This window comes from Lethenteron reissneri, chromosome 48 (genome assembly GCF_015708825.2).
Source record: "Lethenteron reissneri isolate LAM-NWPU_2019-01 chromosome 48, ASM1570882v1, whole genome shotgun sequence".
NCBI classification, from domain to species: Eukaryota; Metazoa; Chordata; class Hyperoartia; order Petromyzontiformes; family Petromyzontidae; genus Lethenteron; species Lethenteron reissneri.
Window position 1 is genome coordinate 7,014,979 of NC_083826.1, and position 25,813 is coordinate 7,040,791.

The following is a 25,813-nucleotide window of genomic DNA, read 5'->3' on the forward strand; positions in this document are numbered from 1 at the left end:
CAAGCAATCATCATCAGGTATAAATGAAATAGCAACAAAAATCTGAACAGAAAACTATAGACAGACATATGAGCAGACAGATATCACCAAGATACATAGAGAGAGAGCAACACATAGGCACACAGAGAGAGATCGTCTCTGTGACGAGGCCTTAAATAGAGAGAGGGGGCGGGGGCGGAGAGAGGGAGGGGTTAGAGAAAAAAAATTAGCATGTCAATGAGTAAGACGACGCGTGGTAAAGTACGCAAGCTTGAAAATTAGGAGAACGCTTCTAGTCCAGCCGCCGGGCCTGATTCATACTGCAATGTGTAATTACCGTAGTAGGAATAATACGACTATGCACTGTTTGCTTTACTCGCAGCGGACGCTAAAGGTCCCTTGACGTCATTCGCGCGAGTAGGCCATCGTGTGCTGGCGTCAGGGTCCAAGGTTGCCAAGGTGGGGAGTTACACCACAAATTGCTCAATTGGGATGAAACATAGCAATCATCGCCCCGACCTCCCTACTGGCAGACTAATGCCCCAGGCCACTCTTGTAAATGAGACTGTCCCTGGACTCTTGAGTGCTCACCTGGTGCAAGATGATGAACGTGAGAAGTTGAGACTTCATCTGCGCTTGATTCCCCGGCTGGGGCCAACATCAGCGGCGAATTGTTTCCACTGTTACATGCTTATCACAAACTAATGTCAACAAACCCGGCTGTCAAACGCCCGAAAGAAGGAGCCTCCTGATCGGGATTGCAAAACCAAAGTTCCTTTTCGGGGCCAAACTAACCGCAGTGTGGGGCTGTCACTACGTCTGTCCTGTCTAAATGTAGAGGGGTCTATCAAGGCACCAAGCGCGACTTCCTGGGATGTTTCCTCGAACTCCACATGGTTGGCGTGTTCCTGCTCGGAGAAGCTTGTACGGCCGATGCCAACGTCTGAACCGGGGCATGTTGCGCGGATTTTTTTTCATCCAGAAAATTATATTTGCAGTTGGTGGGTAAAAGGTACCGCAGATCCGAGGAGTTTCACCGCCGTTGTGCCTTCGTCGGAAGACTGCGAGGATGGAGAGACGCATCTCGGTGAAAGCTCAGTGAGCCAGCTGCTTGAAATCCCTCAAGTGAAATTATATCTTTACTCCACTCGGATCGACATTGCAAACGAAGCGGAAATATCACTTGCGATGGTTTATACTGCAACTGGCAACAACGCCGCAACATCAGGGCAAGGCTCTAACACCCTCACTGCAGAGGCAAAACAAAGTGCAATGAAGTACAGAGAGAAAGAAAATGATACAAACGGAGTATTAAGTATAAAAAAAAAATAACCTTGACAACTGGGAATAAATATTCCAAGGAGAAGCAGAAAATAAAAGACAGAGACTCTGTGGACGGTGGTGCTGAGGGAGTTATCTCCGTATAGCCATGCACATTTATTTAGTATTTATTTGGGGCAGTAAGAGAGAGAGTAGGTCACCCTTGGCGTGACCTTGAGTGGAAAGGTCTGCCCCCCCCCCTCTCCCCCCGTTGCACACAACGGAGAGAAAACACCACGAGCCGGGCCAGGCCTGGGCCGAAGCTGCTCCCATTGCCTGCGGTGGATTTAACGATGGATAAAAACGACGCGTGCGCCCATCGTGATTTTTATCATCGCTTAATTTCCACGACGACCGGCGAACGCGTTTTTGTTTTACCGGGGGGGGGGGAGGTGCACCACGCACCGTGCATGCTGGGAATTTCACGGCCCGTCTCACCGGCTATTGTGCCATTATGTGTGTGAGAGAGAGAGAGAGTGTAGAAGAGTTTATGTATTGATGGGTGAGCGTGCTGCGACACAGGCTAAAGGAAGTTAAGAGAGAAACGCCGAGACATAAAAATGGCCATAAGACAAGACCGTCTAAGAGGTAGCTTTCTCATAAACGGGACAATAAAACTGATATTGGCATCCATAAACCATGTGCAGTGGCACTTCCATTTTTTTTTTCTGGACATCATTTGCTCGTCACGGTTGTATTTCTTGGATTTTTTTCTCTCCAATTTTTGATTAAAACAGCGACCGGTTGTGTTTATATTTCAGAAGGGATGAGCTCTAAAGAGCATTGCAGGGGCTTAAAATGCTACAGTCGTAACACTCGCCTGCTTCCGACAGTTGCGCATGAATCCTTAATGGAATAATGAATCGCTTAACAAACTCTCTCCGCTCGGCCAAGGCAGCAGACCGTTCTGCTTTAAAGTAAATATTTGTTCTTCCACACACACACACACACAAAAAACGAGGAATGGAGCGGTTTATTGAGTGAATAAAGCGGTGCAGAATAATGATTTGTAAAAAAAAAAGAGAAATAAATGCAGTTTAGCATTGAAAGAGAAAATGCAACCATAAAATAAATAAAATAAAAAATACACCCCAATTCTTTACCTCGATTGCGATTTGCAAACATGCCCAGATGGCAGCCCTATGTACTCATTCTTGTGGTAGGGATTTATACGCATACAGAGTACTATACACATATGAAGTTACAGCCCTGCAAGTGCTTCACTCACGCCTCTGCTGCCGGAAGGGACATCGCTGGAGGCAGCACGAGAGAGACCGTCGAGGGGGTATTTGGCCTACTCTTCCATGCTGGACAGACGTCGTGTAAGGAGTGGAAGTACCCACACCTGACCACACAAAAACGCGACCTGCCAATCGAACGTGGATGGACATGCCGTGCAGGGAAAATGAACTGGCGACCTTTGGATTGCAAGTATATATTCTGTATATGAATACTGTCATTTCCTTTTTTATATATATATATTTTATTAGGAGTTATTGCTTTCTCACTCAGTCGAGCAGTTAGTGCACCCACCATCATTCACTTTACATGCTCAGCAATAAAGTCCATTGCAAAAAATGCTCCATCTGCTCTAAAAGCAAACATTAACAATTCAGCAGCGGCTCGTGCACCGTGCTATGAACGTGGCAAATCTGAGTTTGATTCCCGGTCATGATTAACGTCGGTGGTCACCGATGTCTGAGCCGGTTCGAGGGCCCCCTTCTACTTCACCAACCTCCACTGACCAGTTTTGGTGAAGTATAGTCAATCATCACGACTGACGGAGTTGGGAGGCCTTCATCCACGAGTGGATCGGTAATAGTTGTAAACTATTGCTGTCAAAACGATGAGGGGGAGTAGTGGTTAGAACACAGCCGTTAGAACACTAAGCTATGAACTCAGTGACCTGAGTTAGATTCCTGGCCACGGCTAACATCGGTGGCGAGCGATATCCGAACCAGTCCTTGGCCTCCCTGACTTCATCAACGTACGGTGATCAGCGTTGTGGAACGGGGTCAAACAACCCCCCTTAGACGGACACGGGGATGCAGAGACCATGATCCAGCAGTGGTTTTGACAAAGGGCGGTAAACAGCGAGAGCACATTAGCGCCTGGGAAAACGGCACGCGTTTAAAACGCTCCCATTTATTAAAATTAGAGCGGCTATTTGGATTTGGGAAGGGAATAAAAATGATAATAATTCAGAATCTCCACGCCAATTCTACAGAGCACAGGTTGAGTCAATTTAGAATTTGGTAGGGCAGGCGGCATCGCGTGGCGTGTTTAACAATTCACGAGCAGCAGTGAGAGATCATTCATACGAGCAATTTCATTTCTCCCTCTCCAGTGTGGCTCGTTTGATAAATTAAGTCTTGCATTAAAGGCGTGAGGGGTTTTTGTGAAAGGAAATCAGGTGGCTGTCATGTGGGGGGGGCAGTGGGGGAGGGAGGGGGGGAACCAGGGGGAACCAGGGGGGACCAGGGGGGAGCAGGGGGGAGCAGGGGCGAATAAATTTGCGCGCGCCGCTTTAACCAATGCCGAAATGTGTGGGCGGGGAGGAATCGTGGTGAGCTCCCATGCACGGCGACCGCAGCACCCTGCCGTAGTAATAGCTTCTGACAAACCGCTCCCGACAAGAGGGAATTGCGAGCTTCCCTTGCTTGCCAAGACACAGCGGGGGGCGGGCGGGCGGCGGTGGTAAGAAGAAGAAAAATATTTAATAAATAGCAAAACAAAAGCTTCGGGAGAGCTGGACCCGCAACGTTCCAGATAACCATCTCCCAACCGGCCAAGCGTCGAGCACCGAGTTCGGCAGAGTATAACCACGAACCGCCCTCACCCCGCCAGATGCCGCTGGATTGATTTTAATCTATTTCGCGAGTGTGCGTCTGTTGATTGCCCCATGATGCCGTTTCAGATATTTATTGCGCGGCCGCCTAAAAAAAGTAAGAAGGAACCGTTCAAGGGAGCCGCGATCGTGGGGGGGGGGGGCGGGGTGGTGCAGGGGTGGGGGGGAGCAAGAGTGGGGGGGTGACCCCACGTGGGCCGGACAGCGAGGTGAGCGAGACGGCATCGATCCGCGTTGTGTGTGGACGCACAGCGACCCTGGGGGGGGTTGCCTCGCCTCCTCGCCGCGGCGTTAACGTGGCTCGTCCCGTTAACGCTCCGCGAGCATTGCTGTCACGTCTCTTGCCAACCTGACGCTGGTGAAATACACTATCGATTTCGCAGGCTCGCCAAAACCCCCCCCCAAAAAAAGGAGAACCCCTGGCTGCTACTGCGAGCAATAGCGGCACCAACTCCGCCGGACAATCACTCGCCGCTGCGTGGACCCGGATCTCCCGCAGATTTGCTGGCGGCAACAAAATTAGATGGCCTCGATAACAAAAAAAATCCACGCCGCATTGCCGACGTCTCATACGGACGCCCGCGCACGTGCAAGTGAATAGATGGCCACGTGTACGAATTTCGCGAGATGCAAGGTGCAAGGGAACATCGGAGCATGTGTGTGAAAGAGGGTTAGAAAGGCACTATCGAACAAATGTGTGGTACATTTTTATGTTTCCGGCACCAATGCACAGAGTGACCAACAAACGCAAGTTTTGTTCGCGCGAAATATTTCCGTTTTCTTTTTTGTATTACCAGTTTCATTCCGATTGCTCTATGGCCATCAAATCACGGGGACAGAACGTCCGCGCGGAAATCTCCCGCACAGGAAGCAAACACACAACGACGTGCACAACGAGAAACACTTTACAGATCCGACGCTCGCATGGCTGTACCTTTGTACGACGTCAAAAAACACTTACGGCGTGTTGTCAAGAACAGGAACAGGACAGCCAAGGCGGTGCACGCGTGAACGCAAGCCGGCTGTTGCACGCACCCCGCTTCGCGTGGAAAATCGCGAGGCGGACTTTTCAGCCGCCGCCCGCACCGACGCTACAAAATCCGCCGGCCGAAGAGGAGCCGAACCACCGCATCAGAATCGTTCACTTATCGTGCAGAAGATCCGATGAGCTACAGAGCTCTTTTTCACAGACGTACGCGCGTACGTTGAATGTCTCCCGCACCGTACATCGCCAACCGTGCCAATCAGAGGTGCCGGGGGGGGAGGAGGGGAAAGGGGGGATATGTCTGGTAGGTGTGGGGTCAAGGGAGCTGTGGGTGGGAGAGAGAGAGCGTTTGGCCGAAGCGTGGCAGACGCACCTGGGCTCACGTCGCAGTGCCCGTGGCAGTCCTCGTCGACGCGGCCCAGGCTCTCGAGCGTGCGCGTCACCTGACTCCCGTAATCCTCGTCGCCGCCACCGCCGCCCCGGTGGTTCATGCGCTGCACCGTGCCGCTCACGCCCACGCCGTTCTCGAAGTCAAAGTCGTCCAGGATCGGCGTCTCGCGCACCGGTGTCCCGTCCGCTGCGACGGGGAGGGGACATGGGGGGTGTGGTGGTGGTGGGGGGGGGAGGGGTAAATATGAAAGTTATTTACGAGGGAATGTGTTCGGCGCTGTTATCCATAGTTTTGCCGTCGACGTCGTCAAACAAACAACTTCCTCTAGCCGAGAAAAATCATCTGTCACGTTATACAACCCATACTGCGGATCTTCGGAAAGTGAATGAATGGTGAGGTGAAAATGCCGAAATGCATGCATTTTTTATTAATATTATTATCCAGGAAAGCCTCACCGAGTCTCATTGCTCAGGAGGGTCCCCGCAACGTTTTTGCAATCGCAGCATTAACCAGGGAGGCCGTTTGAATCTGAACGGTGAACCTCTCTAACAGTCGATTAGAAAACCGAGCCTCCGCTAGGCCGCGTCATCACGCTGTACACCGATACGCATCTGAAGGGATATTTTAAAAAAATCTTATCATCTTTGCCTGTTCTGTATTTTATCTGAGGCAGGGATGTGACGGTGGTCAGCAGAGGACTTCATCAATATCCACCGTCGCACCGTGCACTGCACTTTGGTGTTTGCCCTGTAACGCTCCCCGCCTTCGCTGATCCACATTGACCAGCGCGGTAAAGTGTCGAGTGTTTCTCCAATCGCAGCTGCGAGCCAACAAAACTGTTTGAGGCTGGCCCCCGTGAATGCAGCTCGTGTGAAAGTTCGACCGTCGTGGCGAACGGGTTTTGGGGACACGGATTAGACTCAGCCTCCGTCCCGGGGAAGCAACGCGTTTAAAACGCCGGTTCGGTGAAATCCCAAGGGAAATAACCTCTGTCCTGGATTAAAGATGATATTACATATTCTAACAGAATATTGACGTGTCAAATAACAAATTGCCCCGTGGCGTTTGGGTCAATGGCTGAAGCGCTGCTGAAGAACGCGCGGGTAAAGTTTGTGATCGTACGCGGTGTGGGGTATGCGTTGTTTGCCGTGTTTATTACTTTCGCGCAGCGGTCTTATAACCCTGCTGTCACGACCCGCAGGTGGATCAATATCTTTATCATTTCCCCTGAATTGTATCAGAGCACTTTGTAGCAGCGGCAGCAGCAGCAGCAAGAGCAAAATATGATATTGCTCGTGGCAATATTAAATAGGAGCCACTAAGTCGCTCATCGCACGCGCGTCGTACCTTTCTGTTATCAGAGCGGAGAACCCTCTAATCTCACGGGAAAGTTTTTTGTTTACGTTTCGTTAAAGCTCGAATTAAAAACCATTTGTTTTGACTTTTCGAAATTTGGCATGGTATGGCGATCGTGGCGTTGTGCATCCAAGCCGGGAGACGAATGCATTTTCTTTCTGGAACTGCCGATGGCAGAAGAGACACAACCTACATTGGTAACTGATGCAAAATACACAACGGGATTAGCCTTCGCCTTGTAGCTTTTAAGGGCTCTGCCCCCCCATGTGTTTCCGGGTTATACTGTGGGCTGCTCGGCACGTTGTCCGACGTTTCGCTCCACTTGCTGCTATGAGCGCTATATTATCGGGAGATGAAATCGAGCTGCTCATATCAGTTCCGGAAGAAGCTCCCAGAACGTGGGGGGGGGGGGGGGGGCGGGGGGGATGTCAGACACTGTACAACACACAGTGAAATAACCCGACATATCGGAGAACTGTACAGGATATCCGTGAAGAGCCATCATCATTTGCACCATCATAATCATCACCACCACCAAAAAAATACAAACATTAACCGTATTGCCTTTAACAGACTTTTGGGGCAAGTGCTTTTAGCGAGCACCCCATTAAGGCCGGATTGTTACACAGGTGGGTCGGTGGACAGCATCACGCCCGACCGCCTTTGTCTCCCCATTGGCGAAGTTTACACACTGCACCAGGTACTCATTTGAGGCTAAGGCGACCTAGGGGAGGCACTGGTGTTGGCCGTGAGTGGGAATTGAACCCGGGTGGCCGGGTTCGTAGCGCAGCGTCAAACCGCTATACTACCACTCCCCATCATCACCATCAGTATCATTGGCATCATCATGATATCATTGATTCCTCCAGCCATGTTGAGACTCTATTATACCACTTCTCTTCTTGCCTCCGACCTTGCACTGCTCCACTTTGGAATTCCCTCCCATCGTCTCTTTTCCCAGAGATCTCAGAACCTTGCTCAATTGACGTTCCCGGTTCGACTCCAGCAGGCCGCCCCCATTATGACTGCGCGTATAAACCACAGCAACACGCACCGTCTGTGTCACAGTGGACGACAAAGATCCCTCGCAAGAGGAGGCCATCGCGTGCTGACGTCAAGGTTCAAATTTGCCAAATTGTTCAATTACACTGCAAATTACTCAATTGGGATTACACGTAGCAATCATCACCCCCTAAAGGCAGACTAATCATTCGTAATAATGATTTACACTTCGAAAATGCCTTTCAGCCAGAGGTCAGAAGGTGCTGTACTGAGATAATAAAAAAAAACATATTCCCGGGGCCTCTCCTGCAAGTGAGACCGATGCTCGTGGTCGCCAGAGTTCTCACCCGTTTAAACAAAACGAACTTCTGCACACCTGGTGAACATCGATACAATACGAATTTTGTATTGTGGGGGGGCGCGTGGCGTGGCCGGGCTGGAGTTGGTGGGGGGGAAGACGATCGATCCCACCACATCCCTTTCCCCACCGACCTTTGAACCTGCCACTGCCTGTTTATTAATGCACCTCCGATTAGCACGGTCGGCTACATACGGTGCGAAAGAAGTTCGGCATGCATCCTCGCCACGTGACTTTTGTTTTCCTTTCCCCATTTGGGCCTGAGCTCAGCAAATGCGTCGGTAAAGAGCAACGAAAAGAAACATGTCAAACGAGACAGACGATCACCGTCGGCGTGCGAGTCCTGCAGGAGGCGGGCGTTGGAGCGGCGCGAGTCGAGACCGTGGGCGCCCAGCAGCACGGACGGGATGTAGTGGATCTCGTCGCCCGCCTCGGCGCTTGCGCTCTTCTGCGGCGGCATCGGCGGGCGGTGGCGCTGGGCACGGCAGCATCCCGAGGAGCCGCCGCCGCCGCCGCGGCGCGTGTACAGGGCGAGCGTGAGCAGCAGGAGCAGCAGCAGCAGCGCGATGAGACCGCCCTGGAACGCACGGCGGACACGGGCGGAGGGCGGGTCGTGCGATTCGTTAACGGCGTTCGTCTAAGGAAGATTTTTTTTTTCATCGTAGTTTTTACACGGAATACATCGCGATTTTTTTGTTGTTGTTGTTGTGCCGTCAGATGAAGTAGCCGTCGGACCTCTCGCGGAGCGGTGCTAACCGACCGCGTTGCAGATATCAGAGAGCTACTCATTCTAGATTTGAAGCTTTCGTGACTGCAAGGATTCATACTCTTATTTCTTTCGGTAAAGTCACGTAGGTAAAAAATGAAATTAAAATTAATGAAAATAAAATAAAAATCACGACGTTTCGGAGGCAACACAAGTCTCCGTCATCAGGTGGGACCGTCACAGCCAGATTTTATTTTATTTGTATTAATTTTAATTTCATTTTTTACCTACGTGACTTTACCGAAAGAACTAAGAGTAAGAGAACTACTCACTTATCGTCCATGGGCCCAGATCAGATATTTCACTTGTCACTTCCACCTGAGGTAGCATCATAACATTACCGGTTCCAATTTCTCGATGTCGCCAAAAACAGTGAATTACGTGATAACCATTTTAAACGGGTGGGTTATCAAGTAATTCACTCGTGAGGACGACCGCTTGTGTTGCGATCGAAACGTCGTGATATGTGATTTTTTGTTGTTTTATTTTTCTACCTACGTGACTTTACCGAAAGAACCAAAGAGTATGGATTCCTGCAGTCACGAAAGCTTCAAACCAAGATTTTATTCACTCGTATTAGCAATTATCAATCAATTGGTCCGACTACATTTTGTTACCTTGAGTGGTAACAATTTCTGCTCTGGTCCACGGAATCTACACCTCTGAGATACCACCAAGTAGCCTCTGGTCCTCACAGAAGAGGGCAGTGCTTTCCCACGCGCTCTGCATAAGAGGTCAATGTTCATCACGTAACAGTCAAACATGATTTAAAAAAAAAATATTCTTTCGCAGAGCTGCAATATGGCCCCAATTGAGCATAGAAAAGAAATATAGAGTGATGTTGTTTTTTTGTTTGCAGTCATTGGTGATCGGGCTGAGGCCATCAATTCGCCACGTGACTTAACCACAGGTCGTTGCCTGGATTGAAACCCAGGTGCTTAGCTGTCCAGGCTAAGCTCTCTGCCTTGTAAGCCACCCTAAGCATAATGTCTTCTTCTTACACTCGTTGACGACAACCTGTGGAATTTTAATCAAGTCTTAAGAGTCCGTGGCTTTAATACAGTTATTGTTTTCTCCGTCTAGTTGACTAAAGCAGTCAAACATGTCGTCCATTCTTTGAATAAACATCAAATTACTCTGCTTGGAAACTGAAATAAATCATTGGCGGCTGAAATTCACGTTTCAAACCCACCATCCCTGAGCTACCAGCGCAAGTAGTCTGACCTGAAAGTCACCAAAAGCCAACTTGGTTAAAACTCCCAGCAACGTTCGGAAAGAAAAGAAAGTCATGATCAATTTAGTTTTTACATGGGCGGAGAGATATATAAAGGATGAGTCTAATCCGCTTATTTATTGCATTACTTAAATTCTCTAATTTCACGCTACAGATTATTTCGTCTTATGAACTTACAGCCATTCAGTAAAAAAAGAGTAAAGTTAGCCAGAATCTTTATTAAAATTGTTAGTGAAATTATGGCAGGATCCATTCGATTGTGTCTTTGAAAGTGAAATAAGACCATGAAAACGCAAGGAAATGTACGGAATGGGCTCTTAACGAATATCCAGATTTAGCAGGGAGTGCAACATTAGGAGCACGGGAATCGATCCACCTTCTCTGTCCCACAGGAGAGACTCCATTCACAGAAATAATTAATGAGCCATTCATGACAATTCGTCAATAAACAAATAAGAAAGTTTTAAATAATATTAGATATATAAAATGTCCCACTTTCAGCACAACAAGCAGCATGTAAAATTGCGATCTGAGTCAGAAATAAACCCAAATATGCATAAAATAATTAACGTGTGTGTGCATTATTTTCGTATTGAAACTCAAAGCAATTCCAAAGAACACCCATCCGTAACAACATGGACATGTATGCATATGTGAATACATATTTATTCTGGTAACAAAAAATGTTCTTCTAATTAATAGTCATTGTCAATCCAGTGCTGGATGATGGCATCCCAACGCCTTTGGCATCCCTCACAATCCAATAACGCTGCGATCCATCTTAGTCCTGCGCATGCAACGAGATAATCGCTCCATCTCCGGAGTGGTTTTCCTTCCAGATGCCTTCTCTCCTTCGGCTATCACTCCGTCACCAGTCTCGTCCATGGGCCATCACCCCCCCAAAGAGTGATATATCAATCGAGCAAATTTCACGGCTGGATTTTAATTTTCCCATTCCTTTTTCCAAGCCTGGAACTAAAATAGAATAAACTGACTGATTGACGATGCCTGCCTGGTACCTTCTCAGTCTCTCCTGAAATTGAAATGTGCAGTGGTTATTCATAATGATCCGTTCCAGCATGGGCTAAACAAATAGTAACACTTCCCTTTTGTACATCCACTGCTGGGTGAAGGTCACCCGACACCATCCAGGCCGTCTGTGCTAATTGACTTCACCGCTCGCCACGTTGCTCAGTGTGGGTCGACGAACGTGGGGAGCGCAGACATTGAAGCAAAATAAGTCAAAAAGCCCGCTGCAAGGAAAACCAACGGCAAAGCGGACAAGACCTAGGGGGATATCTGAGAATCACACGCTGGGAAGCAGGCGTCGGAGCAAACCCGAGATCCGCGCGCCACAAGACAGTTGCAAGAGGGTAGAGACGTTGTGCGCAAGACTGGGCCGCCGTGATAGTCACGGCTCTCGGTTCGGCACGACAGCAGGTCAGTGGTGCAATTCCCCGCGGGTGGCCAACGAGGCGCGCGCGGGAACGCACCTTCAGAAAGCTGCTCGTGGGACCGGACTATCGTGGGCACGCACGCGCGCCCGCCCCGGAGCTCACCAGCTCGCGCGAAGCGTGATCATAATACCGTCATGCCTCACCGAAACTTAAAAGCCGTCTTCCCCGTGCTGGGCACGGAGCACTGAGTGGTGGGGTGGTGGGGGGGCAGACAATGGTCCGCTCGCGGGGATCTTGGCGACGTTTGCCGTTGGATCGACACCGCCGCCGTTTCGAGCGGGCGTTTTAATTTCCCTTCACTTTGGCACGCCGCTGGAGGAAGACTTTGCCAAGCGAACGCAACAGACTATTGATTGGTGCAACGCCGAAATAATAATCTTGAGGCAGGCACGGCCGTATCGTGTTGTTGTTGCTGCGGAGGTGACGTCTTCATTGCATCTTCAAGTGTGGGAATTCAATAGGCGATTGCAATTACGTGGAATGTGCACGCTCAGTCAATACGCAATCTTGTCCCTCACTGACTCGAGGAAATATTAATACAAACATTTATATACGTGTATTTAAAAAGCATAAAATTTCCACCGGGTCTAGATTAGCAGCGCGCGCGTCGTTTTTTTTTGCGTTGCGAGGTATCGCAGGCGAAATATATTCAATTTCAAAATGGATTTTGCTTAAAAGCTGAAACTATCACGTGATTTGAGTAAAAAAAAAAGCACGAAGTTATCAAACAAAGTTTTAATCCCGTCACACGTAAAACCAATTGCGTCTCGCAAAATCAATTCCCTGTAAAAATCTGGGGAAAACACGAACATTTAGAACAGGAACGATAATGAAAGAGTATGCACGCGCAAACTATCTGTCCAAGTGTCAGTCCTTTCTCGTCACCACGTTGTGATAAAATCTGCCTCTTAGACTCAAACGCCGATGCTGCTTCCTTTCACACTTCGCGTTTTCTCTTCTCCAGCAGAGGCCATCGCTCAAATCCAACCCCTAATTATTTTCAGTCAGCCACACCCCTGAAATGTTAGCTGAACATTACACTCTCCTAATAACGATGGGTGCACCTTAATGATGACGACACTGGAATATTTTTAATTTCTCGCCCCCTTCCAAGAACATCTCCATCAAAGCGGTTGCCTAAATACATCACGGTAGGCCCCGAGCCAGCTGGGCAGTGGTGGCAGCCTGCAATCCAGCACTTTGGAGTCAGCAGCTTTGAGGGTCAGTGGATCTGCACGCAGATGTTTGCCAAACTCCCTTCCCCGTGGGCAGTCGAGCAGGTGCCACATAGCCCGGCTCGCCAGGAATACGCGGCATGTTGAAGTGTGGACCAACATCATCTGTTCCTTCTCTACGGGATAAAGCGTTGCCCCCTCGCATGAGTGGGTTTTCGCCAGGTGCTCCGGTTTCCTCCCACGCGTAAACACGAATTGCCTGTATAAATATCTTAACATATGAAACGACTGCAGAACGTGGGCAATTGTTCGCAGGCGCTCACTGCCTTCGGCTCGTCGGCGAGCGTGCGAGAGATGCAATTGCACGCGAACGGCAAAGCTCGGTTCAAACCGAACGCGCCGCCACTCCGAGTTAAAATCTACGTGGTTCGCGAGCGCCGGTCGCGCCTCAGCCGGGCGGCCGACCGACAACGCCCTCGCTGTGCGGGGTGGCACCTTGAACACCAAAAGCAACATTCATCACTCCTCGGCGGAGTGAATGCCGAAATGTGACGGGGGGGGGGGGGGTGGGCTGACACCCATAATGATTTATGCTCCGTTCCAACACGGAGATTTATGCACAGCTGCGCCTGATTAAGGGCGGGGGGGGGGGGAGAAACGGTGTCGCCTGCGTTTATCCCGCCACATGGCTAAGTCGGGGGGGGGGGGGTGCCCCCCACCACCCCTCCTACCCCCCCGTCCCCCTGCTCCCCTTCAATGAGATTACCGTACGAGACGCTCAGGTGAATGGCGCCCATTAGCTTTGCACCGTGATCTTCAAAATAACTAGCGACGAAAGGTGGCCCATTAATCCACCACGTCCTCACCAACCATTAAATTCAATTGCACGTTGAACCCCAGCGATGTGCTATTTTTCATATTTTTATTCACAGTATTTACTGGGGATGCTAGCCGCGGTTTAATGGTTGGCACGCTGGACTTGCAACGCAAAGGTCACTTGGTTCGACCTCTCGGCACAGCAGTTGAAACAGAGAGCAATTTTTTATTCCATTGCTCCCCCCCCCATCTCTGTAGACCCAGCAGTTTGTTCACCGTCAGGTCATGCGTAGCGGAGTAAAGTGTTGGGCATCTGGCTGGCGTGAAAGAGTAGGCCAACTTACTCGAGAGCTCTCGATAGAGAAGGCCCTTCTGCCACCATTGGCATGAGCAGGAAGGTTTTGCACCGTTGCCACCGTTTAATGTCATTTATTTGCTACCGACAAGCAAGATGTTTTTTTTTCAGACAATCTAAACGTCATACCTTTGTAAACAAATTATTTTGCAACAGAAATACAGATAGATGCTTGAATGGCTTCGATAGGATTACGTCGCAAATGTGCGTGTGTTCAAACTTTACGTATTTTTTTTATGAAGTTAGCATAAACTGATGCGGAATTCCAATAGCAAATCTGAAGGGGGTCTATCAAACCGAATGAGGGATAAAGCCTGACAGGTTTTTCACTCCTTAAAAAACATATTTTTCCGAGTTTTTGCTCAGATAAGTTGAAAGTCATTGCCATCCCAGGCCAAAATGTTCCTTACACTCCCCTGTTCAGACAAACACTGTCATGTATGCCCAGAACCCAATCGTGGTTGTACTCGCAGCGAGCTTACATTTTAATTATTTGAACTTCAAAGAAGCCGGCTGCATCACGAAGTGAATGCTTGCCAGGTAATGACAAGCCTCTTGCAAATTAATAAAGTGTTTTGTGCACACATCTACATACTTACCCTGTCTTGAGACACAACTCAAGTTAATTTGAGTACGGCACCCTGACATGCAGGCACGTATACTCAACATAAATTGAATACCTATCATTGAAAGTGAATAACCGACTGCAGGGTGTCATGAATGCGGCAGCCAGATGACTTACAATACGACCAGGGTCTCTGTAAACTGATGCGAGAAGGAGCTAACCAAATTCGTTCGATGTCCCACCCCCGCACCTCCGATTAGCACGTTTGGCTACGTACGTACGAAGGAAGTTCAACACATACACGTACATACAGGGCCTACAAGGTATGGCACACCGTCGCTGTCGCCGATGATCGCAAAGCGGCAACACTTTTGGTGGTGGTTGTGATGATCGTGGTGGTGGTGGTCTTCTTACTTCACCACACCAGCATGCATAAGAGAGCAAACAATTGGTACGTTTGGTACGCAGACCTTACTAATTGGCTGTGTCGGGTGGAGGTGGGTTCACGACATATTTACATTTACGCGATCGAACCCAAAAAACGTTATCATGAATGACATTTGTTGCGAGAGCCTACGCGTTGAATTGTTACATTTCGAATTACGTTACTTTTTAATTTGTTATCATACCACAATTTGCACATTATGTGTTTGTGTGCATAACGATTAAATACAGGAAGAAAACAAAAAAGCTTTACGATTTAACATTGGTTGGTCCAATTAGTCCAGACACAAAGGGTTATTTAATTTATTAGAACACTGGCGTTAAATCATTTTAATAGCTTAGTCTTTAAGTTAGCTTTGTATCTGTCATCGTTAATAATATCTATTGTAGTTTTACCCGTGTGGGTCACCTCGCATCTGTCGTTTACAAAACTCGACAAAGAAGAACCCTGAATCAAATGAGACGGAAGCATAATTGTTGAATGTTCGAAGATTACTACTTTGTAATATGAAAAAAGAAAAACGTCCTCATTTCATTTCAAAAGGGAATGTACGCACGCATTCATTGTTAATGTAAGTCAGCTTGAACATTTATTAAAATTAATTAAATAGCCCTTTGTGGTTTGCGAAAATAAAACATAATAACCCCGTTTATCCTGCATTCTGGGCCATCCTGTGTATCATGTTGGTTTGAAACCGTGGCTGTGAGACTGGCTGTGAGAAGGGAACTCTGTGATTGCATACAAAGATAGAAATAACTAAATTAAATCACGACGTTTCGGAAGCAACACAACCACAGTAATTATTTTTTTTTGCTGTGGTTGTCCCACCTGATGACGGAAGCTTGTGTTGCTTCCGAAACGTCGTTATTTAATTTAGTTATTTCTATTTTATTCTTGATTCTTTATTTTAATTTTTTTAATTTTTTTTCACCCACGTGACTTTACCGACAGAACCAATGGATCATTGCAGTCACGAAAACTTTAAATCTAGACTTAATGCATACAAAGACATAAATTACAATTCTTTAGACACCTGGGAAAAGTTGCCCACAAAAGGCCAGGAGACTCACTTGATGAGAGATCCTGAGGCCTCTCTGCATTTTCCCTCATGCCGTTCGACCTTTGAACTTCTCTCTCGTAACCTCATTCCCTCAGTTCGTACAACACTGCTCAAGCCAAGAAATGCATCTACTCATATCGCTTACAACTTACAGTGCCTTTTGGAGTATGCGTGCACGTTGAACTTGTATCACACCGTACGTAGCCAACCGTGACAATCGGCGGTGCGGGGGAAAGACGCCAACGCTTGGAGTTTTGGGTCCTCTGGGCTTGTGCTCAGCAACCGTAACTTATAATACTTTTTTTTGTTAAGAACACAACGGACGGGCGGCACACGCAAAGGGACGGTGATCTTAATGAACAATGTTCCCAGAGTCAGGCAGATGACAGGGATAAGTGGAGGGGAGGTGCTACTACGCACCACCAACCCCTCCATCACCTGACCATCTCGATTGGAAACAATAACACTCAATCACCATCGGTCATTTTCTATTCACTGTTGGATGAAGCACCCCCCCCCCCCCACATCCCCTCTCCCCCCATGCCGTTCGCACCCCTCACGGTCTTGCTAGGCCACAGTCCCATCTCACTCCTGAGTTGGGTTCCCACCTTTCCCAGCGTTGATCAAATTAGGGACATATTTCGCAATCGGCACTCGGTCTACTATCAAATGTGTGCAGTCCACCGTGAATGAAGTTCAATACAACAACATAATACCTCCACCATATCTCGGTACAAATCAATCCAATGCAGATGCCAAATCCCAGACTGGCAACCCCAGCACAGTTGCATCTCAGCTCCACCTCAGAAGATGCTTTGTCAATATTTGCACGGACACTTTATACACACGTGTTGAGCCAGTAGTGGTTTGCTTATTGTGTCGCCTGATAAGCGATATGCCTGTAGGAGTTATGGGACACATGCTGTGTTTATGGTAAACATGCGAGCCTGCTGTGCCGCAGTAAAACCAGACCTCAAAGTCACACTGTGTCAGAAACCGACGGCATGTGTTGGCTTATTTATCTTATTTTTTTAAATAAAGTTTTGGACTTTAAGTGGCGAGTATGATAATCTGTTTCGCTTTAAAGTTATTGAGAGAAATGCAAATTGGGGGGTGGTGGTGCAGTGGTTAGCACTCCGTGCTGTGGGCCTGGTGAGCAGAGTTGGATTTCCGACCACGGCTAACATCAGTGGCGAGTGATGTCTGTGCAAGTCCCCTCACCACTTCGACATCCAGAATGGTGAAGTATGGTCAAACAGAATCTATGAAGGACACAGCTTGGGAGAGGCATTCACCGAGCTGTGGTTTGCCAAAGCGTTAGCTGCAAATAACAAGAGTAATAATTATCATCGTGAGCCTGACCTAGTAAATAGTAGGAGCCTTCGGTCCCAAACCTTTATTAAGTCCCTAACACGACACTTGTCTGCTTCGGCTCTGCGGTCTGAATGAAAAGAGGGGCTCCAATTTTGTTTTAACAAGGTGCCAAATGGCACATATTTAAAAATGCCAGTGACTTTCATCTTGAGCAGCATCATTCATTCATTCGTTTAATCAATTATCCATCCCCGCCTCCTGAACACAGAATGCGCTTTTTTTTGTCGCATTGCCAATAATTCCCTCTCCCGTCCCGGAGCCAGAGCTTCTTCAAGTCCGCACGACAGAGACTAGAATGAATGAATGAAGGGATGTGTGGCATCTGTCAGTTGTTGCAAGGTTTTTGGTTTTTTTTTTACCAGGTAAGGGCCACTTAGTTGTAGCTCTTTTTCAGAAGCTACATGGCCATCACAATTGATAGTTTTTTGCTTATCGTCACGTGGGACCTTATAGCAGCCAAATATTCAAAACGCACGCTGATTCTGAATGCGGAGGGTTTTTTCCCTCCACAATTTACAATCAACGTGCTTTCAGAGTATTTGCCTGCTGCTATATATGTCCACGTGATAAGCCACTTCCTTGAGCTATCATTTGTAATAGCCAGGTCGCTTCTGAAAAAAAAAAGCTAGTTCGGTGGGCCTTATCTGGTCAAGTGAAACATTTTCTTGGTTCTTTCGGTAAAGTCACGTAGAATGGAAATAATAAAATAATACAAATAAAACACAATAAAATTATTCTCACGACGTTTCGGCCACAACGCAAGCAGCCGTCCTCAGGTGAAGAACAGGTCTGTCAGAAAGACAGCGTCTGAATGAACACCACCAGGCTTGGCAGCGTATATTTAAGCTGGGTTGGAGGGGGAAGAGCGCCTTGACAAAGGAAAAACAAGTGAAACATTGTTTCGTTTAAGTTTTAAGAACAACCAACCGGGATTTGCGCTCGCTCCCTTCTGGTTGCAAGCCGCTCGTTCTGCCGGCCGAGCCGCCTGGCTGTGGGGTTATCTTCGTGCAACTCAAACTCGGCCAACAGAAAATAATTTGCGGCGTGACGCTTCGCGTTCGGGCAGGTGTGCCAATTTATTCTAAGGGAAAAAAAAGAAAGCGGGGATTTTGACATCAATTGCTCAGATTGGCTCTCTCGAGAGAGAGCACATCATTAGCAAACAAAGAACCGGACCTCCGCGCTCAGATATAGTCTTGTCGAACAATGGTACCAAAAGAGCTGATGGCATCAGCGGGCCGGCGGATGGGGGGGGGGGGTTTGGTAAGGGAGAGAATGCACGCACGATGATGGCCACCAATGTATGTAATTGGGCAGTGATATCAGCTCGTGTGCAGGAGTGAGATGGACCGTGGCATCACGAGGGAATGGATGTGTATGTATGTATGTAAGAGGAACTTCATATCCTTTGCTTCTTTCGGTAAAGTCACGTAGATATAAATAAATAAGCCACGACGTTTCGATCGCATGTGTTGCGATGGAAACGTCGTGTTTTTTTTTATCTATGTGACTTTACCAAAAGAACCAACGAATATGAATTCCTGCAGCCACGAAGGTTTGAAGTCAAAATTTAAGATGAACTTCTTTCGCACTGTACATAGCCAACCATGCTTTATCGGAGGAATGGTGATAGCAAGTGAATACCTTCACCCGGCAGAGGATCAACGATGGCCAATGATCGGCATTTCTACGGATAACATTTTTTCTCAGTAAACACGTTAGTTTTTATAATTTTATTTATATCATTTTTTTTCACTTAATTTTTCTTTTTTTTCTATCTACGCAACCGAAAGAACCAAAGAACATGAACGCATTAGTTCTCCACACCGTGGCTGAATACTCTGATGCCGTTTATACCTTGGATGCAAGCTAATTCCATGGCCTTCAAATTAAAATGCTGTGATATTGGGTGGGGGGGGGGGTGGTGCTCAGGTAGGGGATGCGCATACACGGAGGGCGGTGGAGGTATCTACATATAGCGGTGGAGGTAATGACGGGGGCTCATTAACACAACTTCCCCCAGCGTGCTTTGCACCCCTCGACCGAGGGTCCCCACAGCCTCCGAAACGCCGCAAATTGAAAAAAGCAACCTTCTGCGTCCCAGGCAATTACTCTGCACCTCGGCCCCTCTACGCCAGAGGAGGAAGAAATAAAACCCCCACCACGAGTTGCTGGCGAGGCTAATTTGTAAGAAGCACCACGTGTTCAGCAAGCTTAATCAGTCTCTTGGTTTATTTTTTTCCCCCCCTCATCCTCATCATTATTATTATTATTTTGAGCCATTCTATTGACTAGACTGGACAGATGGGCTGCGCTAGAGGTCGGGTCCCGCTCTTATCATGACCAGATTCTTGGGCTTAATGACCTACAACATTTTTCATTCCCCATGGACTCAGTACATGCACTTTGAGAGCGAATTAAAAAGGCAACAAATACCATTTGCGTGATGTTTTTTTGTTTCTAACCAAGCGCTGTATATTCACGAGGCCGACAGAATAATCTCTCCGGTACGAGTGCAGTGACGCAAGGAATTTACTATACCGTGAAAAGCTCTGTGCAATGCTGTTGTTTCAGAGCACGAGCCAGATTAAATGTTAGATATGGGAAAATGTAAAATAAGGGAATGTTATTCCCACGTTCCTCTGCTTATGCGGTGAAAAAAGATCATCTGTAGGACAGGGAACAAACATTGTCGTGATAGTGCATTGGAAGTGTGCACAAGCCGAAATAACAAAACGCAATGCCTTGAAATACATTTTTGTTCTGTAATTAGAGGTGATATTTTGAGAGATGCCCCTTCTTTGTACCGACGACGTGGAGAGGCCAGAGAGATGGAGTAATTAACTTTTTGATTGTTAATTGTTTTCTTTGAACGACGCAGTGTTGTTGAGAATTGTTGTTTTTGATTTCAGTGCGTCGAGCATTTCACCCTGCAGTATTCCATCCTTGCGTATGGCAGAACGTTCAGCAGCTAAGTGTCAATGTCACACTGCACTGCACTGATCATGTTGAAATGATCACAATACGTTATGCATGTGTGTGTGACTTCAGAGAAAGTGTGATATACTCTATCTTTCAGACACTACCCTATGACTGGTCCATAACTCAAACTCCCTCCATCCTGCCCAATCTAAGAGCTCCCCTTTCCGTTTCCCTGTACGCTCAACATCCTTGCACCCCACACCCCACTTCCTTCAGACATCAAGCAGCATCTTTCTCTATGCCCCTTGGCCATCATCCCCAGCATCGTTCCTTTCAAAACGTCCTTAATTAGGCTTATGAGCACCGGTGAAACACACCTGTAACCCAGCACTGGGAATCACACCTGTAATCCAACACTGTGGAATACACCTGTAATCCAGCACTGTGAATCACACCTGTAATCCAGCACTGGGAATCACACCTGTAACCCAACACTGTAGAACACACCTGTAATCCAGCACTGTGAATCACACCTGTAATCCAGCACTGTGGAACGCACCTGTAATCCAGCACTGTGGAGGGAGGCAATGAGAGCTGGTTGGTGGATGGCACGAAAGTTACGGAATTCCCTTACTGTGGGCAACAAGGTGGTGGTGCCATACCCTGGCACCTCGGGAGAAGGCGGTACAGAAATCGTTGACTCAACCTGTATAGGATAGAGTGTTTCCCCAACCCCCCGCCCCCTCACACGCGTGGCTTCTCTCCCGTCGCTTCGGTTTCTTCCCCCATGTTGAAACGCTCATTATTTGTGGCCGATAACCCCCTTGCTACATAGAGGACCACAGAGCTTGGTGAGGGAGGGAGGGAGGGAGGGAGGGAGGGAGGGAGGGGGGTAGGGGGGTAGGGGAATTTTTCAGCAGCTCACTGCCTGGCTGCCTTCTGTCTGTGGTTCGTCGCGCCTCCGAGTCGCCTTTGAGAGCGAGCGCATTTCTGTGCGGCGTGTTACAAGTTGAAATCACTATCATTATCATTCACCTCTGTGATTGTGCCCGTGATTGTGCCCAATCCACATCTCTGCCTTGTCTAGATTGTTATAATTGTACGTCTCTCCTGCAGTACCTACTCCAAAACTTACTTTTCTTTCCATCCAACTCACTTTGTCCAAGCAACAGCACGAGATCCCATGATGGTGAACACATTAAACACGGACAATTGCCGCACGAATACAGCACAATGCGGCGCATTTGACCCCTGTATGCAGCACAGGTTAGAATGAATTGCAGTAGAATCTCTGACAATAAATACATCCCAGAGGTCAATCAATCCAGCGCAAGCTAATGCAATTTTTTTTTTTATATAAAATGGATTTAAAAGTTTTGATGATGCCAGAATTCCTGATCTCACTTGTGATGGAGTTCCAGAGGCAAAGAAGCAATACAAAACGCAAGGTCCCAAGGTCCTTTCCCCTCCTGATTTCAAAGAACTGCTAGAATACTGCCAAACGTCAAGCAAGTCATGATCTTAATGTACCAAAAGTACCAACAGTTCCTCTAAATATATAAAGACCCAAAACCCCACAAAGCTACGTATTTTGTCCATCGTTGTAACACCTCTGACATCAATGTTCTTGTGACGTGTTCTCAGGAGCGCGTGTATACATTTAAAGCCAACCTTAGATCTTTTTTGTTTTAAGAAATGCATGCATAATGTTCCAAAAAAAATTGGAAATCCTTGTGGACATGAATATGAAATTGCAGAACGATATCCCTGCCATGGTAAATGTAGAATTTATGTATGTATAAAAGACCGATATTATATGGAGACTAAAAGTATAAAAAAATAAATGTACTCTTTAGGGCTTACATTTCAAGCTTTCAAAGTATGATAACCTAATCAATGTTTAAATAATATAGTGACCACATCATCGCACCACCAACTACAAAAAAAACCACACACCTGTGCCGCATGTCAAGTCAATACTTAGAAAATGTACATTTTAAATGCCTGCCCTTTCGCAGCATGAAAGCACTTTTGAGGTGATCATTTACAATTTCATGGAGAGAGAGAGAGAAAAAAAATCCCGTGAAAATCTTGCAACCACTCGAACAGCGTGACCCGTCGCTACCTTCCGCAAGTGGCTCGAAGGAAGGGTCTGAAACGATGGGGAAGCTCTCAGTATGTTTCAAGATGCCAGCTCTCAGGGCTTTGACCTCCCATCATCTGAGGTTCATCCGCTTGCTGTTTTACCAGCCTCCCCTAAACCTACGAAAAGTATGCACAACCGTGGCGAATCAGAAAGAGGTTAGGTCAACAGAAAGTGATGTGATCACAGGAAATGTCATCATCACTGAAAGCAAAAAAAACTTCTAGAAAATGTAAAATCCCTCGAGACTCGTGAAAGTAAATTTTTAGAACCCAAAATACGAGCAGTGGAACTCCTCTTGTTCACTGTGGATGACGAATATCAGGGATGTCATTATCCATGACGTTAGCTGCGAATTTACTTCACCTATTCATGATACTTTTTTTGTTTAATTGCAGCTAATAGCATGGACTTGCAAGTGAACTCCTCTTATCCGCCGAAGATACGTGCTTAAGCACGTGCGCTGCCTGTGCATGTGCAATGCACGCTTGCAGGGTGGTGCTGTGACAGAGGGCCTCATTCACGATCCGAAGGTCAGGAGTTCGGGCCCATCACCCCCTCTGGGAAAGATACAATGGCTATCACTGAATTGAGATGTCTACAGTGTTTGTGCCATGGGGCAAATGTCTTACCCCGTAGGAATGTCAAAGTTTCATCACTGGCTCAGAAACACAATAATTGTCTCACATTTCACATCAGCATTGGCACAAGTAAGACGTCTTACTTATATATGTACTCGGCATACTCAGTGCAGGCTTTGAACCTGGGATGACCGGACTTTTGTTTGTATGGCACCCAGACTCTGGAATTCCCTGCCCTTGGAGGTTAGGAATTTGTAGTCGTTGTGGAATTTTAACTCCCAGCTGAAGACCCAAACATGTTTAAAAAGGCTTTACCTCACGAGCTCTCCATCTTGTCTCATTAGTCTTCCTCTCCCAGATTGCTTCTTGCTTATTTCCCTCCTTCGCACACACGGCGCTGTGAGATACGTTTAAGGGCGCATTACGAATCCAAATGTATTAATTACGTAGCACAAGGTAAAGGTGCAGCCCTGCAAATTCTTGGTCATGCTACTGCTGGCGGAATGGCCTCTGCCTAGACGGAGGCTTAGAGAGCACCTCTACAGGGTATTTGGCCTACTCTTCCGTCTTGGTCGGACTTCCTGGAAGAGGTGGCAGTGCCCACACTTCACTCCACCACGCGCGACCTGCCGATCTACAAAATGTGGTTTTCCCCGCTATTACTGCTGGGTGGACAGAGGCTGGGGATTTACCACATTTGTCCATCATTCAAATGCTGTGCCGGGAATCTAATCGAACCGGTGACCTCTGGATTGCAAGTTCCCTTGTGCTTCCCATTACAACGACAGCAGCATCTCTTTGAATTACACACGTACAGATATATATTTATATATATATAACAGCAGGAAGTTTTAAGGTATTCTACGGGAGCGTCAATTTGGTGATGGCTCAACCGTAGGGCTTCTTTCATTGCGAATTCAAGCTACCGAGCCCGCGGCTACACCGGTAATCTCCTGGTGACCGACCCGATTACATTTGGGAGAAAAAAAAAAAGGGGGCATGAATAAATCATGTCGCTTCATACAATATTCCCTTTTGGGAAGGTGGATGGGTGGGGGGGAAATATTTCGCACTGATGTTTTAAAATACATTTCACACTCGCGACGCCGGTCACACTCGGGGCCATCCACGGCGACGGTCCTCGACGTGCCCTTGCGCGCTAAGCGCACCCACCGCAAGCACCGCCAGCTGCCGGGCACAGCTGCAGGAACAGCGGGCACAGCAGTAGCAGCAGGCACGGCAGCAGCAGCAGTAGCAGCAGGCACAGCAGTAGCAGCATGTGCAGCATTAACAGCAAGCGCAGCAGCAGTCTAAGCAGGCACAGCAGTAGCAGCAGTAGCAGCAGGCGCAGCAGGCACAGCAGTAGCAGCAGGCGCAGCAGTAGCAGCATGTGCAGCATTAACAGCAGGCGCAGCAGCAGTCTAAGCAGGCACAGCAGTAGCGGCAGTAGCAGCATTAGCAGCATTCGCAGCAGCAGCAGCACTTCAGCAACAGCAGCAGGCACAGCAGTATCATCAGGGGCAGCATTAGCGGCAGGCGCAGCAGCAGTTACATCAGGCAAAGCAGTAGCAGTAGATACCGCAGGCACAGCAGGCACACCAGTAGCAGCATGCACAGCAGGTGCAGTATGAGCAGCAGGTGCAGCAGTAGCAGCAGGTGCAGCAGATGCAGCAACTGCAGCAACCGCAGCAGGCACAGCAGTAGCAGCATGCACAGCAGGCACAGCAGTAGCAGCAGGTGAAGCCAGCTCAGCAGGCACGGCAGGCACAGACGCGCGTGATCTGCGCGCTGCCCAAGCCACCGCTGGCCCTGCTGGCAGAAGGGACTCGACTCGAAGCGGTTCTAGGAGGCCCCCATTCGACGAGGTGCTCGGGCCGACTCTTCCACGAGGGACAGACGGCCTTGGGATTGACGGGAGTGCCCAAACTTGACCGCAACACACGCCGCGCGCCGTACCCATCTGTACGGCTGGATTCACAGGGGTGGGAGGGCCCGGGTGGTGACGTGAGAAACTTGACCCTTGGTTCGACTGCCGCACGGGGAAAGCTCGAACCGGCAACCTCTGGACCGCGCGCCCTGCCTGCTGACCTTCGTAACAAAGCGGCGTCCCGGGGGAAGGGATTTGTATGCATTGAATGGAAGTGTTTATTCCAAAGGAGGCGCCTTCGTTATAGAGGAAATGCGATGTGATTTGGATTTATACAGCATGTCAGGTAAGTAAGCTGAGAAATGCACAAGGAAGCACGTTGTGCACGTGGTCCCCGGAATCACGCTTCGAGAGAGAGAGAGAGAAAGATATCGCGACTGTCAAGGAAAGTTAAACAGCTTGGGCAAAACACCGAAAGCGATGATAGTCGCTGGTTGAGATTAACCAATGGAGTGGCAAACCATATAATTATAGAGGGACCTCTGGGTGCTTTGAACTCTCTAAGGCTGCGATGTGGCCTGGAGACAGCAAGACAGCACATTGGTGTTGTGACCTGTATATGCACACGACTGGGTGTTATAGCTCATATATGGAGACTGGGGTGGGAGAGGGTGGGGGGGGGGATCTCCTGACTTCATCCACTCTCAAGATTCAATCCCGAGAAATAGATTCTTGCCACTTGTTCAGGCTCTCCCAGATAAAGTCAGGTCAATTATTAATTAGGCACCGAGGTTTTGCTTGGGGAGAACGGTGA

The 25,813-nt window shown here is 48.1% G+C and overlaps 1 protein-coding gene across 1 annotated transcript in view; it reads right to left on the bottom strand.

Moving 5' to 3' along the window:
* LOC133354672 (astrotactin-2-like) overlaps positions 1-25,813 on the bottom strand; it is a 484,322-nt gene that overhangs the window by 360,573 nt on the left and 97,936 nt on the right. Inside the window, exons 3-4 of the mRNA XM_061571710.1 lie at positions 8,567-8,816; positions 5,506-5,709 (exon numbers count right to left, since the gene is read on the bottom strand). Of these exons, the coding sequence (XP_061427694.1) occupies positions 5,506-5,709; positions 8,567-8,816 (454 nt within the window). The remainder of the gene's footprint in view (positions 1-5,505; positions 5,710-8,566; positions 8,817-25,813) is intronic.